This window comes from Panicum virgatum, chromosome 6K (assembly GCF_016808335.1).
Source record: "Panicum virgatum strain AP13 chromosome 6K, P.virgatum_v5, whole genome shotgun sequence".
NCBI lineage: Eukaryota > Viridiplantae > Streptophyta > Magnoliopsida > Poales > Poaceae > Panicum > Panicum virgatum.
This window is the reverse complement of record NC_053141.1, coordinates 45,892,963-45,907,324: the sequence shown is the minus strand read 5'-3', so window position 1 is coordinate 45,907,324 and position 14,362 is coordinate 45,892,963. Positions and strand designations below refer to the sequence as shown.

Genomic DNA, 14,362 nt, shown 5'->3' with positions numbered 1-14,362 from the left:
CCGTGCGTGTGCACGCGCCTTATATGAGTGTGCTGTGCGCGGTTGTGTATGTACCCACTTCTACGTGTGCGTCCTACATATGTACCCCTACGAAATCGATTCCGATTTTGAGTTTCTCTCAAGAACAAGCTCTTTATATGGCGTTCGGTTTTCCCATCGATTCGTGATGGTTAATAGATATTTTCGTAATTTTTTTGGTGCTAGGTCTTATAGCTGTGCATCTATTATTTAAGTTTTGCTCGAATCCGTCTAGAGTTAAGGGAGTAATTTGGATTTGAAGTGTGGGACGTTTTCATATGCTTGTACTTGTTTCGCTTCTGTGCAGATCGATCGAGCACATGCGGCCAGCAGCAGGCCCGCGTTCCCTTGTCAGGTCGGGTGGCCAGCCCAGGAGGGGCTGTTTTTTTATTTTTTACAAAAATATATTTTTGTAATCCAAATTTACAGAAATATACCCGGCTGCCCCGCTGCCGGCGGCAGGAGCTTATTTGTAAAAAATTTTGCGAAAAAATTACGTTCTGATCCTTACAGGACCGGCCGCCCGGCAGCGGGGCGACCGCCTCCCATTGCAGCAGCAGGCGGCGCGGCGCGTCGTCGGTCGTCACCGGTGACGCCATGGCTCAGCAAACGGAGAGCCTGCACCTACTCATTCATACACTTGTGAGTCGCGACACAGCCTGCTAGCAGCTGTAACTGTCATGCAACTACGCACGCTCACGGGCACGGGCCGCACGTGCACGCACGAGATGGTTCGACCTCGACGCCCCGCCGCGCCTACCCGTCACTCTGCTGCACTCAGTGCTCACCTCAGCACCAGTAGCACACAAGTCGGAGTCACTATTTGCCTACGTTTCCTCGCTTTCTCTGAACAAGGACTAGTCACGTTTCTCATGTAGTTAACCAGTAAACATTGTACCAACTGATGGTGTTTCTCATTTTCTCTACACCTAACATTTTTCTGATACACTTTCACCTGAAAGTTTCACGGATACAAAAAGCACTGAAACAACAAAGACTGGATGAGCACTTTGTGATCCCGGTCTGTCTCGCTGAACCTAACTATCTTCAGACTCGAGAACAAAAATCAAAACAAGCACATACATGTTCTTGGTTTCATTGTACAAACAAACTGTCCATCAGTCCATGATGTCGGCGGCCTGCGCGAGGGACGCCGCCAGCTGCCGGTCGCGCCACCCCGGCGTCCACGCCGCGCCCTTCAGCTTGTACGACGCCATCGCGAACGTCGGGAGCCACATCGCCGTCACGGGCGCCGCGCACGCGGTGGCCGGGGCCGTCGGTTTGGGGCCCTGCTGCTGGCCGGCGCCTGAATTAACTACATGAGAAACGTGACTAGTCCTTGTTCAGAGAAAGCGAGGAAACGTAGGCAATTAGCGACTCCGACTTGTGTGCTACTGGTGCTGAGGTGAGCACTGAGTGCAGCAGAGTGACGGGTAGGCGCGGCGGGGCGTCGAGGTCGAACCGTCTCGTGCATGCACGTGCGGCCTGTTCCCGGGAGCGTGCGTAGTTGCATGACAGTTACAGGCTGCTAGCAGGCTGTGTCGCGACTCACAAGTGGATGAATGAGTAGGTGCAGGCTCTCCGTTTGCTGAGCCATGGCGTCACCGGCGACGACCGACGACGCGCCGCCTGCCGCCGCACCGGGCGGCCTGGGGGCCGGCCGCCCCGCTGCCGGGCACCAATCCTCCAGGGACCAGAACGTAATTTTTTCACGAAATTTTTTATAGATAAGCCCCTGCAGCGGGGCGGTCGGGTATATTCCTGTAAATTTATATTATGAAATATATTTTTGTAAAAAATAAAAATATAAAACCCGCCCAGGAGGGCGTGCGCAGGCCCAGGTGGCTGAGCTCGTGCGGCCCAGGAGGGTTTTGAAGCAGGCCAGCGCCAAGGCTCTCTGCTGACCCACATGCAAGCAGGCTTGCTCGGCTGGTGCAGCCTCTGTTGGCCCAACACGCGCGCAAGCCAGAGGTTTATTTATTCCTCTTTCTCCCTCTTCCTTCCATAGTTAAATTGATTAAAGCTCGTCACTAGTTGGCTTGTGTCATCTTGACGGTTATAAGAGAGACGTGTCGAGTGATAATCGGGACATAGATCTTATTTTTATCGAGGAAATTTTTTTAAAGGCTCTCATTCACTCTCCTCCCTCTCAAGTCGCCCTTTTTCGGTCCTTCAATTGCTACTCCGATCCTAAAAATATATTCAGGCTCGCTAACGCTTCCAGCTAGTGCTAGCATCTCATAGTTGACAATCTAATTATAGTATTGGAGCTAATTGAATGAGTTCACATTCTAGTTTCCTTTAGTAAGACCTTGCAATTATTCTAACGACTGTGCACGTAAAGTCTGCTCTTGATTCTCATTAATGCAAGCATATCTCTTCTACTAGCTAGTATATGATGAGAGAGGCGCATCCAACTCTCATAAGGTCCGGAAGTGGTTATCGTTTTGTATAGGGTGCCAATGGATGACCCATAATGGCAACTCCAACTCTCTTTAGCTTAAAATATTATATTGGCTTTTCAAAATAAAATATCATTTTGAAAAATAGTATAAAATTTTGAACTAAAGTGAGTTGAAGATAACCCTAAAGGTCACCTATTGATACCTAGCAGCAATGACAATTCTGTTACAGATAAGAAAAATCTGCCTTGTTTTACGAGGCCATAGCTAGCAGACAATCAAAGTCAGCCATAGTTTTTCTACTTTCACAGTCCAAATTTTTTTAAGATCTATGACTCCGTCGCGCACAGCTTGGAAAAAGCTTTAAAATAAACTAGAATTGAAACTGAAAATATTTCAGAAATGATGGCTAACACTGCTGTGGGTGAGTGGTTATTTTCCTTTTTTTTTCAAAAATATATGGGAAAATTATATTATTCTGTCGGTTTTGGAAAACATACAAGAAATTCACCTACAGGAAAAGTAGTAATTAACCTATCGGGCAGGCAAAGAACACAGAAAAATGATCACACGCATAAGAAAATTATGGTTTCCGATAGTGCAAGGAGCACCCCCATAGTCCCATGCATACATGTACCACCATTCCCAGTGGGACTGCCCTGCCGACATGAGGTTATCTCACTATCTTTTTTTTTAATTGGGCTTGCAGAAGCATGAATAGCACACAGAAAAAGAAGTTGAGAGTGGGATTTGAACCCACGCCCTTCGGACCAGAACCTTAATCTGACGCCTTAGACCAACTCGGCCATCTCAACTCTCTTATTTAGAATTAAAATCATAATCAATTTCAACGAAAGATAAATTAATCAACAGCACGATATGAAATTATTACATATGTAATTACTTATCTAAATGAATAAACTATTATAAATTAATGCTCGTGGATTGCATAACAGGTTGACATGGATAACAAATATTGGTGTAGTGGATTTTAATTGCACGTGATAGTGCATTGCTGAGGTGGACAGTTTGCATGCTGAGAGAAATTTGAAATTTCTATTGAGGACTAACTATATAGGTTTTCTAGTGGGGACTAACTATATAGATTTTATAGATTAAAATCAAATAGATCTGGGCCTTTTTGTTTGTTGGGCCTGCACGCCACGCATGATTTCTCGTGGGCTTGGTTTCTATATATCTTCTGAAAGTGTTTTTTTTCCTTCGCCTTCCTACGATTGAGATATGTACATGTCACGAATATGTATTTTTTAGACATTTCTAATAATAGCAAGCCTTATTCCTACTTTGATATTTTGGATTTCATGACTTTTAGCCCCTGTTAATGAAGGACCAGAGAAGCTTTCTAGTTATGAATCGGGAGTGTAGAGGAGGATGAATGGGTGAGATTAAAGCTGGAGAGAGAACGCTGGTTCACCGTGTGGTAGGTTGTCGAGCCAAGATAGACACATGTCACCACAAGGTTGGCTTCTGTGTATGATTGATTGGACGATCTTCCTTTGGATTTAAAACTTGGGTGTTTCAATTTTAATTTCTCTCAAACCATAAATGCATTTTGGATTCCGTGTGAACCATGATGCTATTTAGAATCTATACAACACATCCAAATCCAATATGGATGCTTCTAATATTTTTTTAAAAAAGCAGAATTTGAAATGAATTGCTTCATCATTTTGAAATATATATATTCAACAAACTGGATATATGTTTCAACATTTTCGTATAAGATGCTGAATTAGTTTATTAGAATTATTGAACTAAATTTGAATGCTGAACCTGCTAGCTTAAAAATGTTGATATATTAGTTTGGTATTCTGAAGCGACCACAAATATTTAGCATAATTTGAATCATTGACAAATAAATAAAAAATCTAGTACTCGCCCACACAGTATTAGGATGTCCACAATGGTTAGCTATTTAGCTAGTTAGATCTGATGTGACAATAGAAAAATAAGAGAGAGAGTAGTCATTAGCGGCGAGCAAATAACTGATCTATTTTATATAGTCTAAGAACATGTGAGAGAAATGTGTGGGTCAAATAGTATAAAATAGTTTTTTTTCTTTTATCTCTCACCTCCACATCAGTAAACTACGTAGCTAGTACTGACTATTACTCGTATATACTGCTGTGCGTTGCTTGATAGCTGTATCCTGCCTCCTGTGCATTGCAACCTGCAACTCTGTATGTGATCGGTGATAGGCCGATGGCGAGTTTGCAACTCTGCAAGTGATTGGTGAGGAGCCGATGGCTAGTTTGGTGGGCTTCGACGGAGGCTGTGCAATTACACAGATGTATTATTAATCAAGCAAATCTGTATTATTATATCATTATTAAACAGGGTATTGATTGTTGGGGGCTGTGCATTTTTTCTGCATATGCATGTGATGTGCCTACCTACAGATGCTTGGCACACAGGCCGACCAGATAGAGCTAGTAGCAGCACAAGCTATTTTATCAGCTTTTAATTCATTTAAGTCGTTTGTGTACTCCTTATTTTATCAGCTTGTTTGCTGAGAATTTTGTAAAAATATGGCTATGTGCGGCTGCAGAGGCCAAATCCATTTTCTAAAAAAAAGCAGCACAAGCTGATGCATTTCTAAGATATTCTCTAATACTAGCTGCATATTGTTGCAATCAAAGTGAGAAGAGTAAGGCAAAATGCATGCGTGCATTTTTACAATTTTTAATTTAAAATAATTTTATTTTTTTCTTGAATATGCAGGAGAGATACGTATCATTATCATTGTATTATTAAGACAAAAGGAGTTTTACAACAATAATGTTATTTGAAAGAAAACCTCTAGAGAAAAATAATGTTATTTGAAAAATCATGCATGGTAGCCATCTTGAATTGGTTCTTGCAAAAATTAAGGTCCATACATATTTTATTTTTATTTCGCGCTACACTCATGCAGCACAAGTGACTTGGCAGCTTGACACATGCGGCTAGCTAGTTGAGGTCGTCCTGCTTGCCGACTCATGCGTGCTTGTGCTTTCTAGCTAGGCATCGTCGTCTTCCATGGCAGGTGGCCCGATCGACAGCCATCCCGGGACGCACCCTGCAAAATTTCAGAGACCAAATTGAAGCATGTTCGTTCGTTTCAGAATGTGTAAGATTCAGAAACTGGCACATCGCTCACATGGGACCGGGAAGCTGAAGCACAGCGACGGCCGCCACTGCTGCTTGGTGGCGGGAGCCGGCTGCTGCCGCTGCCGCCGCGGCGGCTCCTCCCGCTCGTCGGCCACGAGGAGGTAGAAGTGGCCCATCACCCCCGTGCGCCGCCGCTCGCCGGTGTAGTTGGACACCATGGTCAGCGCCTCGCCGTCGCGCACCCTGACGGCGCCCGGCTCCGGGTAGCACGCCGACATGCCCACGACGTAGCCCGCCTCGTTGCCGGCCTCGTGCCCGGTGCCGTACGTCGGGGTCGACCAACACAGCAGCCGCCCGTCCTGCGGCAAACACGCCCAAATTAATCGATCCATCAGTGCAGTTCATACGATCCCTTTTATTTGCAGAGCAGAGCTTGAAGAGATGTATACCTGGCCGTGCAGAGAAGTCCCGATGCCGCCTGCGTGCTGGTGCCCGACGGCGTAGACGACGTCGCCGCCCCGCGGCATCACCTCTGTGGCGACCTTCACGTCGACGCACTCGTTTCTCGCTCGGCTTTCTGAGCTGCATTCCTCCACCATGTACTCCACCTGCAAAATCAAACATGATTCAGTCAGATAGATACATACAGGGCATACAGCGATCGAGCTAGATAAAAACTAATTCCTACTCACTGAAGTACTACTACCTTGCAATCAGGCTTGGATTTCCCCTGGAGCAGCGCATCATCGGCGACGTCGAGGATGTAGATCCTCACCGGCACGACGGCGGCGTCGCTCCAGTCGACCCACATCACGGTGTAGCGCAGGAACAACACCCGGGGCTCGCCGTCGACGAAGCCTTCCTCCACCCGGCACCGCGCCTGGTCGCTGCAGCAGAGCGTGCCGCCGGCGTAGCCCTCCTCGTCGACGGTGACGTTGTAGAGGTCGCACCGGCACTCGGTGCACCCGGCCCTGTCGGCGGCGCCGCGCGTGTCGATGGCGTGCACGTTGAGCGCCCACCGCTCCTCCCCGTACCCCTCCGGCGGCGGGCCGGCGCCGGCCTCGACGCCGTAGGGGTCGGGCACCCACGTCGCGGTGCGCCGGGTCTCGGCGCCCACCCCGAAGTACTGCCCCAGCGTGGCCCCGCACACGCCAGAGTTGGTCACCATCCGGAAGCCCGCGCCGCCCCTCGCCGCGGGGTAGTAGGGCCCCACGAGCCAGTGGTGGAGGTAGGTCTCGTGGAGCGGCACGGGGGCGCCGCGCGCGTCGACGAGCTCGCCGTTGAAGCTCTTGAGCGCGACGTGGCCGCGCGGGAAGTCCGCGTCCATGTACCACTTGTTGGAGACGGAGCCCGGGCGCAGGAAGATGGGCGGGGAGAGGAACGTCTGCGACTTGACCCGCTGGCCGTGGCCTCTCGCGCCGCCGTCGAGGGCGCCCGCCGCCGCCGTGAACGCGACGAGCAGCGCAAGGAACAGCGGAGACATCTTCACCTAGCTCCTCACCACCACACGGCCACGGCGAGGTGAAGTCACCGCCGCGCGTCTATCTTATATAGGGCAGCAAGCTAGCGACACGTGGCCGTGATGGCGACAGTTCTTCCTCGGCGAGGTAGCTTGTAGCTACCCCGGCCGGCCAGCCGCGCGGTGCCGGCGCCGCCGCGTCGTCCCCTAGGCAATCTGCGGCTGCGAGCTGCGGGGCCCCTTCCGGTTTCTGCTCCCTCGTATGCAAGCAGGGTAGTTCCGCGCAACTACCCAACTGCATTGCTATTACTCCGATCCCCAATGGCAAGCGCATGCGATCGCGCCTTTCGCCATGGATGATTCTTGAGAGACTGCCATGGAAACAAGGACGACGAACGGCAATGGCAGGGGATTGAATCGCCTGCCGTCCTTCGGCGTTTGTGTCAGGTCACGTTTAGAACGCTGCTGCACTGCCTTGACTTGAATTCGAGGAGTTGGTGGACGCTGTGGAGGAGATAGCTTCGGTGTTTGAAGCCACCATTTTGGTTGAAAAAAGTATTCATTTGGAGGAACCTGGAAGAATATAGCATTCCAACGTTGATTGCAGTCGTGCCATTTAAAAATAAACTAGATCATTTTTACTTATTTTTTATCAACTTCATACTTTCACAGTAGGTTTTAATTTTACACTTAATTACATAATTAAGGGAGATTTAGATTTTTTTCAATTTGTAAAAAAAGCTGCAAAAGCGTTTGGAAGAAGTTGTTCATGATGTCGTTATAGTCACGAGGAGGAAGCGGAGCTACCCTGGGGTAGGTGCACTACAGAGAGAGAAGAAAAATCCTTCCATGGCTGTAACGAAAGGAAGAGCAGTATTAACAACACTTTGTTCGCTGCAATCAGCTAATAGTGTTTTTCTCTCACTAAACCAGTACCAGCCACCAGCTACCAGCCAGCCAGCAGTACTTTTATCTCACAACAAATCAGCACCACCCACCAACCACAGTCAGCCGAATAGACGTAAACATACTAATAATTGGCTGCTTTAAACAAGAAAGCATGCAACTATTAACAAATATTGGTAACCACAAGTACTAATAATTGACTAAAGCCAAGGAAACATGGAAGCAAGCAACCAACAGGAGACAGAGCAATCACTGACAAACTACTCTAAACAGTAGATCAATAATTAATTGACGAGTGCAAGGAGAGAAAAATGCAAACCGAGTGCCAGCTCCTCATTTGGCCTGCTCACAGCTGGGCTCCTCATTTGGCGGAACAACCAGGCCAAGCTGGGCTGGCCCGGCTGCACTGCCTCCGCTGGCCAGGCTTGCTTCCATCGTTTTTTTCTATTTTTAAATTTTTTAAAAATATTTTTTTACAGAAATATATTTTTGGTTCCACAATTTACAGTTTTATACCCCTACCGCCCGGTAGGAGGGCGGTAGGCCCCCTGCCGCCCCCTGCCGGGCGGTAGGGACTTATATGTAATTAAAATTTGAGTGCTATCGCATAGAGGCCCCTACCGCCCGGTGGAGGGGCGGCAGGCAGGGCGACCGCCTGGTAGGGGGGCGGCAGGCTCCCCCAAATATAAAAGCAGAGGTCCCCCCACCTGCATTTGCAGCAAACAACATCCATAGAGGGAAAAATGAGAGACGTGAGGTGAGGGAGAGAGTTGCAATAGCGAAGCTCTGCCGGATTTTGGATCCGAACCGCAGGTAACCGATATTTCTCAACTTTGTCATTCTAAATTTTTTATATTTTTAATTCTATGATTAGTGTTTTTTATAATTGTAACCGCTTAGGGTTCGGATTAGTGGTTATAATTGAAGCCGTACCATGGTTTTAGAAACTGGTTTAATTAAAATTAAGTCTTTGGATGGTTCGCTAGTTCACATACCCTCATGTATATCTTCCGACGTTCTAGCAGGTGTTCATTTACATCTTGCGTTGTAATACCTCAAAACAATGTGAAATCTTTAAACTCAACTAATTTTGACAACACCATCTCTATCGTACCATCCGCTAATAGATCCAATTTCTTACTGATTACAAGATGTGTCATGATCTCAAGTATTATACTAGATTTTTCTTCGGTCCATGAAAATCCTTCAAAATTGGAGGCAGTCATTGCCTTATGCTGCAATATTTAGAAACAAGTTTAATACTATATTTCACTATCCAAAACTTAATTCTATTTTAATTTATAATTAATTTAGAAACAAGTCTGTAATAAACTGAAATTTTAATACTGAACTGAAATTTTAATACTATAGCATTAATTAAATTAAATTGCTTTACAATATTAATGGATTCATACGTAACTTACCTGCAGATCACAAGTGCGGAATCCGGCAAGGATTCGCTGTTGCAACTCCCTCCTTCACCCCACGTCTCTCATTTTTTCATCTATGGATGTTGTTTGCTGCAAATGTAGGTGTGGGGGGGACCTCAGCTTTTATATTGGGGGGGAGCCTGCCGCCCCCCTGCCGGGCGGTCGGCCTACCTGCTGCCCCTCCACCGGGCGGTAGGGGCCTCTATGCGATAACACTCAAATTTTAATTACATATAGGTCCCTACCGCCCGGCAGGGGGCGGCATGGGGCCGGCCGTCCCGCAGACGGGCAGTAGAGGTATAAAACTGTAAATTGTGAAATCAAAAATATATTTCTGTAAAAAATGTTTTTAAAAAATATAAAAATAAAAAAGGCTTGCTTCCCCGAGCCGGCCTGGCTGTTCCGCTAACTGGGCTGCTGGCAGCCTGGTGGGCCGTGTCGCCCCACTGGCTGGCTGTGCCTGTGCGCTCGCTCACGCAGCGCCTCTGGGGCTGGTGCAGATTTGTTGTGAGAGAAAAATACTACTGGCTTGTTGTGGCTGGTGGCTGGTGCTAGTGCTGATTTAGTGTGAAAGAAAATCATTATTAGTTGTTGCAGCCGAACAGAGTGAGTATAGAAGGTTCGTTAACGGCTCACTGCCGCGGCTCGCTACGCCGCCGAGGTAAGGGAGGAGGGAGGAGTGGAGGAGCCGCTAGCAAGGTCGCTGGTAAATGGGGTAGTGGTCGAGGTGGCAGCGTTAGAATTTTGAGTTGCCGAGCATCCAATGGCCGGCGGCTATAGAAGGGAGGTCGGCAGCGGTGGCGGTTCGGTGGCCGGGTGGGACAGAATATCCGGTGGACGGCAGCCAGCGGCAGAGGCAAGAAGAAGGCTGGCGCCAGCCGGGCCTATGGACGGTGGCTGGCGGCTAGGGGTACGAAGAAGAGGAAATGCGGAGGAGGCGGAGGCTCTTCTATGATGCCTTAGCTCCCAGTCACGACCGAGAACAACACCCCACACTGCAGGCCACCACCGCTGGCAGCTGAGCCGGGTGGAGCCGCCCGCCTCGCCCCCGCACCTTGCGCTAGTGGGAAAGCACAACAATGCCCCGCGCGCTGCCGTTTCTCAGAAATTCGTGCGCACAAACAAAAGAAGAAAGAAGGCGAAGGCAAGAACAAAATCGAGATTTCAAATACAAGTTAGTCAATTATAACTTCATGAATCAAAACGAAACTTGAAGTAGATCCTATTATCCCAACTACTAGACCGAACAGATAAAGAAAATATTGTTAAAAGATTAAGTAAATCTAACGAATTAAAATCACTCGAAAATCATCCAAAAAAATATTAAAGACCCCTCGGGGTTGACAATAAAATGATCATGATATTATATTGATCCTTGGGTTATTTAAAGATATTCGATTACAATTCACTCCTATCCTAATCAAAAGTATTAGATGACAAAAGGCTCCAACAAAGAGCCACTCCGCTCTCCTCTTGAATCATAATAAATCTCTCACAAACAAATGAGAGAACCTTCTCAAAAGAGACGGTTTCCAAACCAGCCCATTCCTCTCTATACAAGTGCCTGATAAATGAACAAAACACCCTTACATGAGGCACACAATCCAAACGTACTTAGGAGTAAAACCGTCCAACTTCTTTTACAAGCATCGGACGAACAAGCCGCCTTCAGAACTTTTCTTTGTCTCGCCACAAGCTTCATGATGGCACCATGTGCCCTCCATCACCACTATCCAGCCGCACTTAACGCACCCCAATTTTGAGGTCCAAACCAGTAAATCTGTCCGCATGGTGGTTTTGAGGTCCAAACCAGCCAAAACACATCCTTCTCCACTTGGACGTCACACGACCACAATGTCGGTATGTGTTCGGCCTCTGCCAAGTGCCACGATGCCTTCACGAAAGACGATGCCTTCACGTCTTTCGTACTCCCGCGCACGGGCAACCTCAAACTTATCATTTCCTTCCTCCTTGACTTGATCGATGCCATTTTTATCATATTCATGTACGCTCGCTCTTCTATGCACCATGTGAATCGCCCATGACTCTGTCCGAGCTGCGTGGGTCCCTCAGCTCCAAGCCTAGTAGCAAATCCCTTGGTCCCTCACCAACCTGGATTATCGACATATGAACTTTTCACTTCACCTTCACCGCATTGTCGTCGGCCATCAGCCCATCATATTGCATCCTACACCTGCATAGCATGAGCTAAGAGATACAACAATCCAACCAACATTGTTATTAATCACTCATTATCTGACGGTAACTACCATTTATTCTCAAAAAGAAAAAGAAAACACGGCCGATCTGAACACAAACAGAGAAACTAAAAAAAAAGTGGCATGAACTCAAAACTCACAGCCATTCAGAGTTCCTTACCACAACTTGTAAAAGGCGTTAAACATTTTAGAAATGGGAGAAAAAAGAACTCTTGCCGGGTAAATCGTCCTTATTACTAGAACGTGTAGTATGTATGATTCAGCACTCTTGAGCCATGTATCATTCATCATCTTCAGCAAGCTTGAACACTGCATCCTGGCAGGCGCCGTGTGTTTCAGTGGATAAACTTTGGTACGTCCTCGATGTCCTTTTACCATTATTCAGTAGATAAAGATGCAGAAAGAACTACCATGGCTTATCATGTGAAAATATTCTCAGAACGAATACCCTTATCATGTGAAAATATTCTCAGAACGAATACCGCTTCAAGCCTGGGATGAGGATACAATGGATATATGGATCTTAAGTGGTGATGACTGATAACTGTGTGCTTCAGTTTATTGAAAACTAAACGAGCTTTAAACCATCATCAAGAACGAATTCACCTTCAAAGAAATAGTTTGCTAATTGTAAGGCTCGTTAATCCATGGTGCCGCCGCCTAATGTGATGACTGATGAGGTGTCGTGGCTAATTGAGGCGTGACTTTGCATGTATAGCTTGATGGAGAAGTTGCCACTTGGTCATATCACAATAAGGGTATTTTGGTCATTTTGGTGTTGATAGTATTTGTGTGGTTCTTTTGAATATGGGCATATGGGGTCAGTAACGCATGCTTCAACAAATGAATTATATTACATCAGGTTTTTCGCCATTAAAAAAATCATCAGCATACGATCTTTTTGTTTCGTGCATGATGGCATCACACAATGCAAATTCAAGATCGGCTAGCTTGCATGTGACCTCTCGCTCTGAGTAGATGAGCTCTGGTCGTCCTCGATCCTCCAGGGTGCCACTGCCCCTGGATTATGGCTTCACCCAGCAACCCAACTATAGGCGACGGTGGCCCGACGGTGATCGAGCGGTGGCTGTTGGGGATTGAATTTGTATCGAAGGTGGTGGGGCTCCCTGTTGATTACGCGTCCAACTCGGAAAGAGTAGTAGCACGAGCGTGATTAATTAATTTTGCTTTGGACTTTGGCTGCAATCTCCTTGTCTTTGCAATCCTCGCAGCAAAGATGAGCCAATACCATACGCCAATCGCTTCCCGAAAACATTGTACTATACGGAGAAAAATAATAGCAAAATAACCGTTTTTCATCCCCGCGTCCTGAAAACATTAGACGAACAGGAACGGTAAAATAATTAAATATCACTATGTGAAAAGTAAAAAACGTGTTTTTAGGTAACATGCTATTGGTAACGGACGTTTATTGTCCGTTACAAGAAGAGTTAAAAAGGTAGTGCCGGCCATAAAAAAGACGGACTTAAGGTGTGACCCATAGAAATTCAAAAAAGATTCAAAAATATTAATATAAAAGGACTGCATCCCTCTTTCAACCAAAAGTGATTGTGTGGTTTAGAGGAGGCTTGTGCAAACCAAGAAGTCATAGTTTGAATTCTACAGGGGGCAAATATGTATGTATATAGCTTGATGCATTGTCTTGTACGCTAATAACTAAAAGTCAAGCAATGATCACATTCACCTATCAATTAAGCATCACTTCATCCTATCCTATCGTGTTCCAAATAATCGTCTCCCTATCCTAGCAATGCGACAAGTTTTTGAAACGACCTCTAGCGCGCACCAATTGGCAATTGGCAAAGATGCCAGTATTATCCCAGTAATGAAGCAAACTAACCATCGTCCTCTTATAGGGTGGATGACAAATCCGTGCAAATTGTGGAGCTGAAAGTGTGGGAACTTCATCATGCTACAATTGGAACCTGTAAAAATTTGAGCAAAAATTTTCCATTTTGCCCAAAACACTTAGTTTTAGCATTTGGTTTACAGGTTCACGAAACTCGGAGATCCTTTTCTATTTCCACGAGTATGGCTTTGAAAAATAAAGTCTCTTTCGATGAGTACTAATCATGATAAACTTACTGCCCAATTTTACATTTTTTCCTGTAAAATAAAATTTCCTCCACTACATGTCACACCAAAAGTACAAAATAACTTCAGGTTGCTGATGCCTTCACTCACTGTCTCTCCTTCCCAACATATGGCAAGCAATTAAAAGTTACACTTCATTGAAGTAGACGTGGTTTCTACAAAACGTCGGGTAAGCAAGGGATCTGTTTCACCGAAGTCGAATAGTTCTGCTCTCTTGACAGATAGAGATGGTTCACGAAAGGCTATGCACGATTAGTTCATCAGTCTGCAGTTGCTCACTTTCTCTAGAAAAATCATGTCGCATTTTGTTTGTTGTTCAGGGCATAGCCGCTATGAAGTGCTAAGGACGGAGGAGTGCAGAGATCATGTACAGGTGAGGCTCTAAGCCCATCACCATTCAGGACAGTGCGGTGAGGTGCCCAAGACTTGTTCATAGCTCAGGTTCAGACACTACACAATGTCCTTATCAACCTTTAACTTGGTAGGATTGCATCTCAACGCTCTGCAGATCACCCCAAACTTATGGCAACGACAAGAGATAGGTTAGGATGCCCTATGTCTTACCGATCTCCTACCCTCTCCCAGAATATTTTGGTTCATCCTTATTTGCAATGTCAGCTGCTAAAATAACTAGACGGGGCTTGTTTAAATCATTCATTTTCTCTACTAATTCAACCCTAGGAGTTTGTTTGGCAGTTTACA

At 46.3% G+C, this 14,362-nt stretch overlaps 1 protein-coding gene and 1 non-coding gene across 2 annotated transcripts; both read right to left on the bottom strand.

Annotated features, from left to right (window-relative positions):
- Nucleotides 1-3,155: 3,155 nt before the first annotated feature.
- Nucleotides 3,156-3,235, bottom strand: TRNAL-AAG. The gene has a single exon. It is a non-coding gene; the product is annotated as a tRNA-Leu (tRNA).
- A 2,006-nt stretch (nucleotides 3,236-5,241) lies between these two features.
- LOC120713027 lies at nucleotides 5,242-7,402 on the bottom strand. Its single transcript, XM_039998984.1, has 4 exons — nucleotides 6,238-7,402; nucleotides 5,981-6,139; nucleotides 5,581-5,890; nucleotides 5,242-5,499 (listed from the first exon to the last, which is right to left on the bottom strand). The coding sequence occupies exons 1-4, from the start codon at nucleotides 7,012-7,014 to the stop codon at nucleotides 5,441-5,443; spliced, it is 1,305 nt and encodes a 434-aa protein (XP_039854918.1). The 5' UTR covers nucleotides 7,015-7,402; the 3' UTR covers nucleotides 5,242-5,440.
- Nucleotides 7,403-14,362: the final 6,960 nt, after the last annotated feature.

Bases quoted from the DNA above. Each gene is read 5' to 3' on its own strand.
- LOC120713027 (XM_039998984.1), bottom strand. From the start codon at position 7,014: ATGTCTCCGCTGTTCCTTGCGCTGCTCGTCGCGTTCACGGCGGCGGCG. The intron at 6,140-6,237 runs GTAGTAGTACTT...TTGATTTTGCAG, and splicing joins AATCCAAGCCTGATTGCAAG to GTGGAGTACATGGTGGAGGA. The intron at 5,500-5,580 runs GTGAGCGATGTG...GAAATTTTGCAG, and splicing joins CTTCAGCTTCCCGGTCCCAT to GGTGCGTCCCGGGATGGCTG.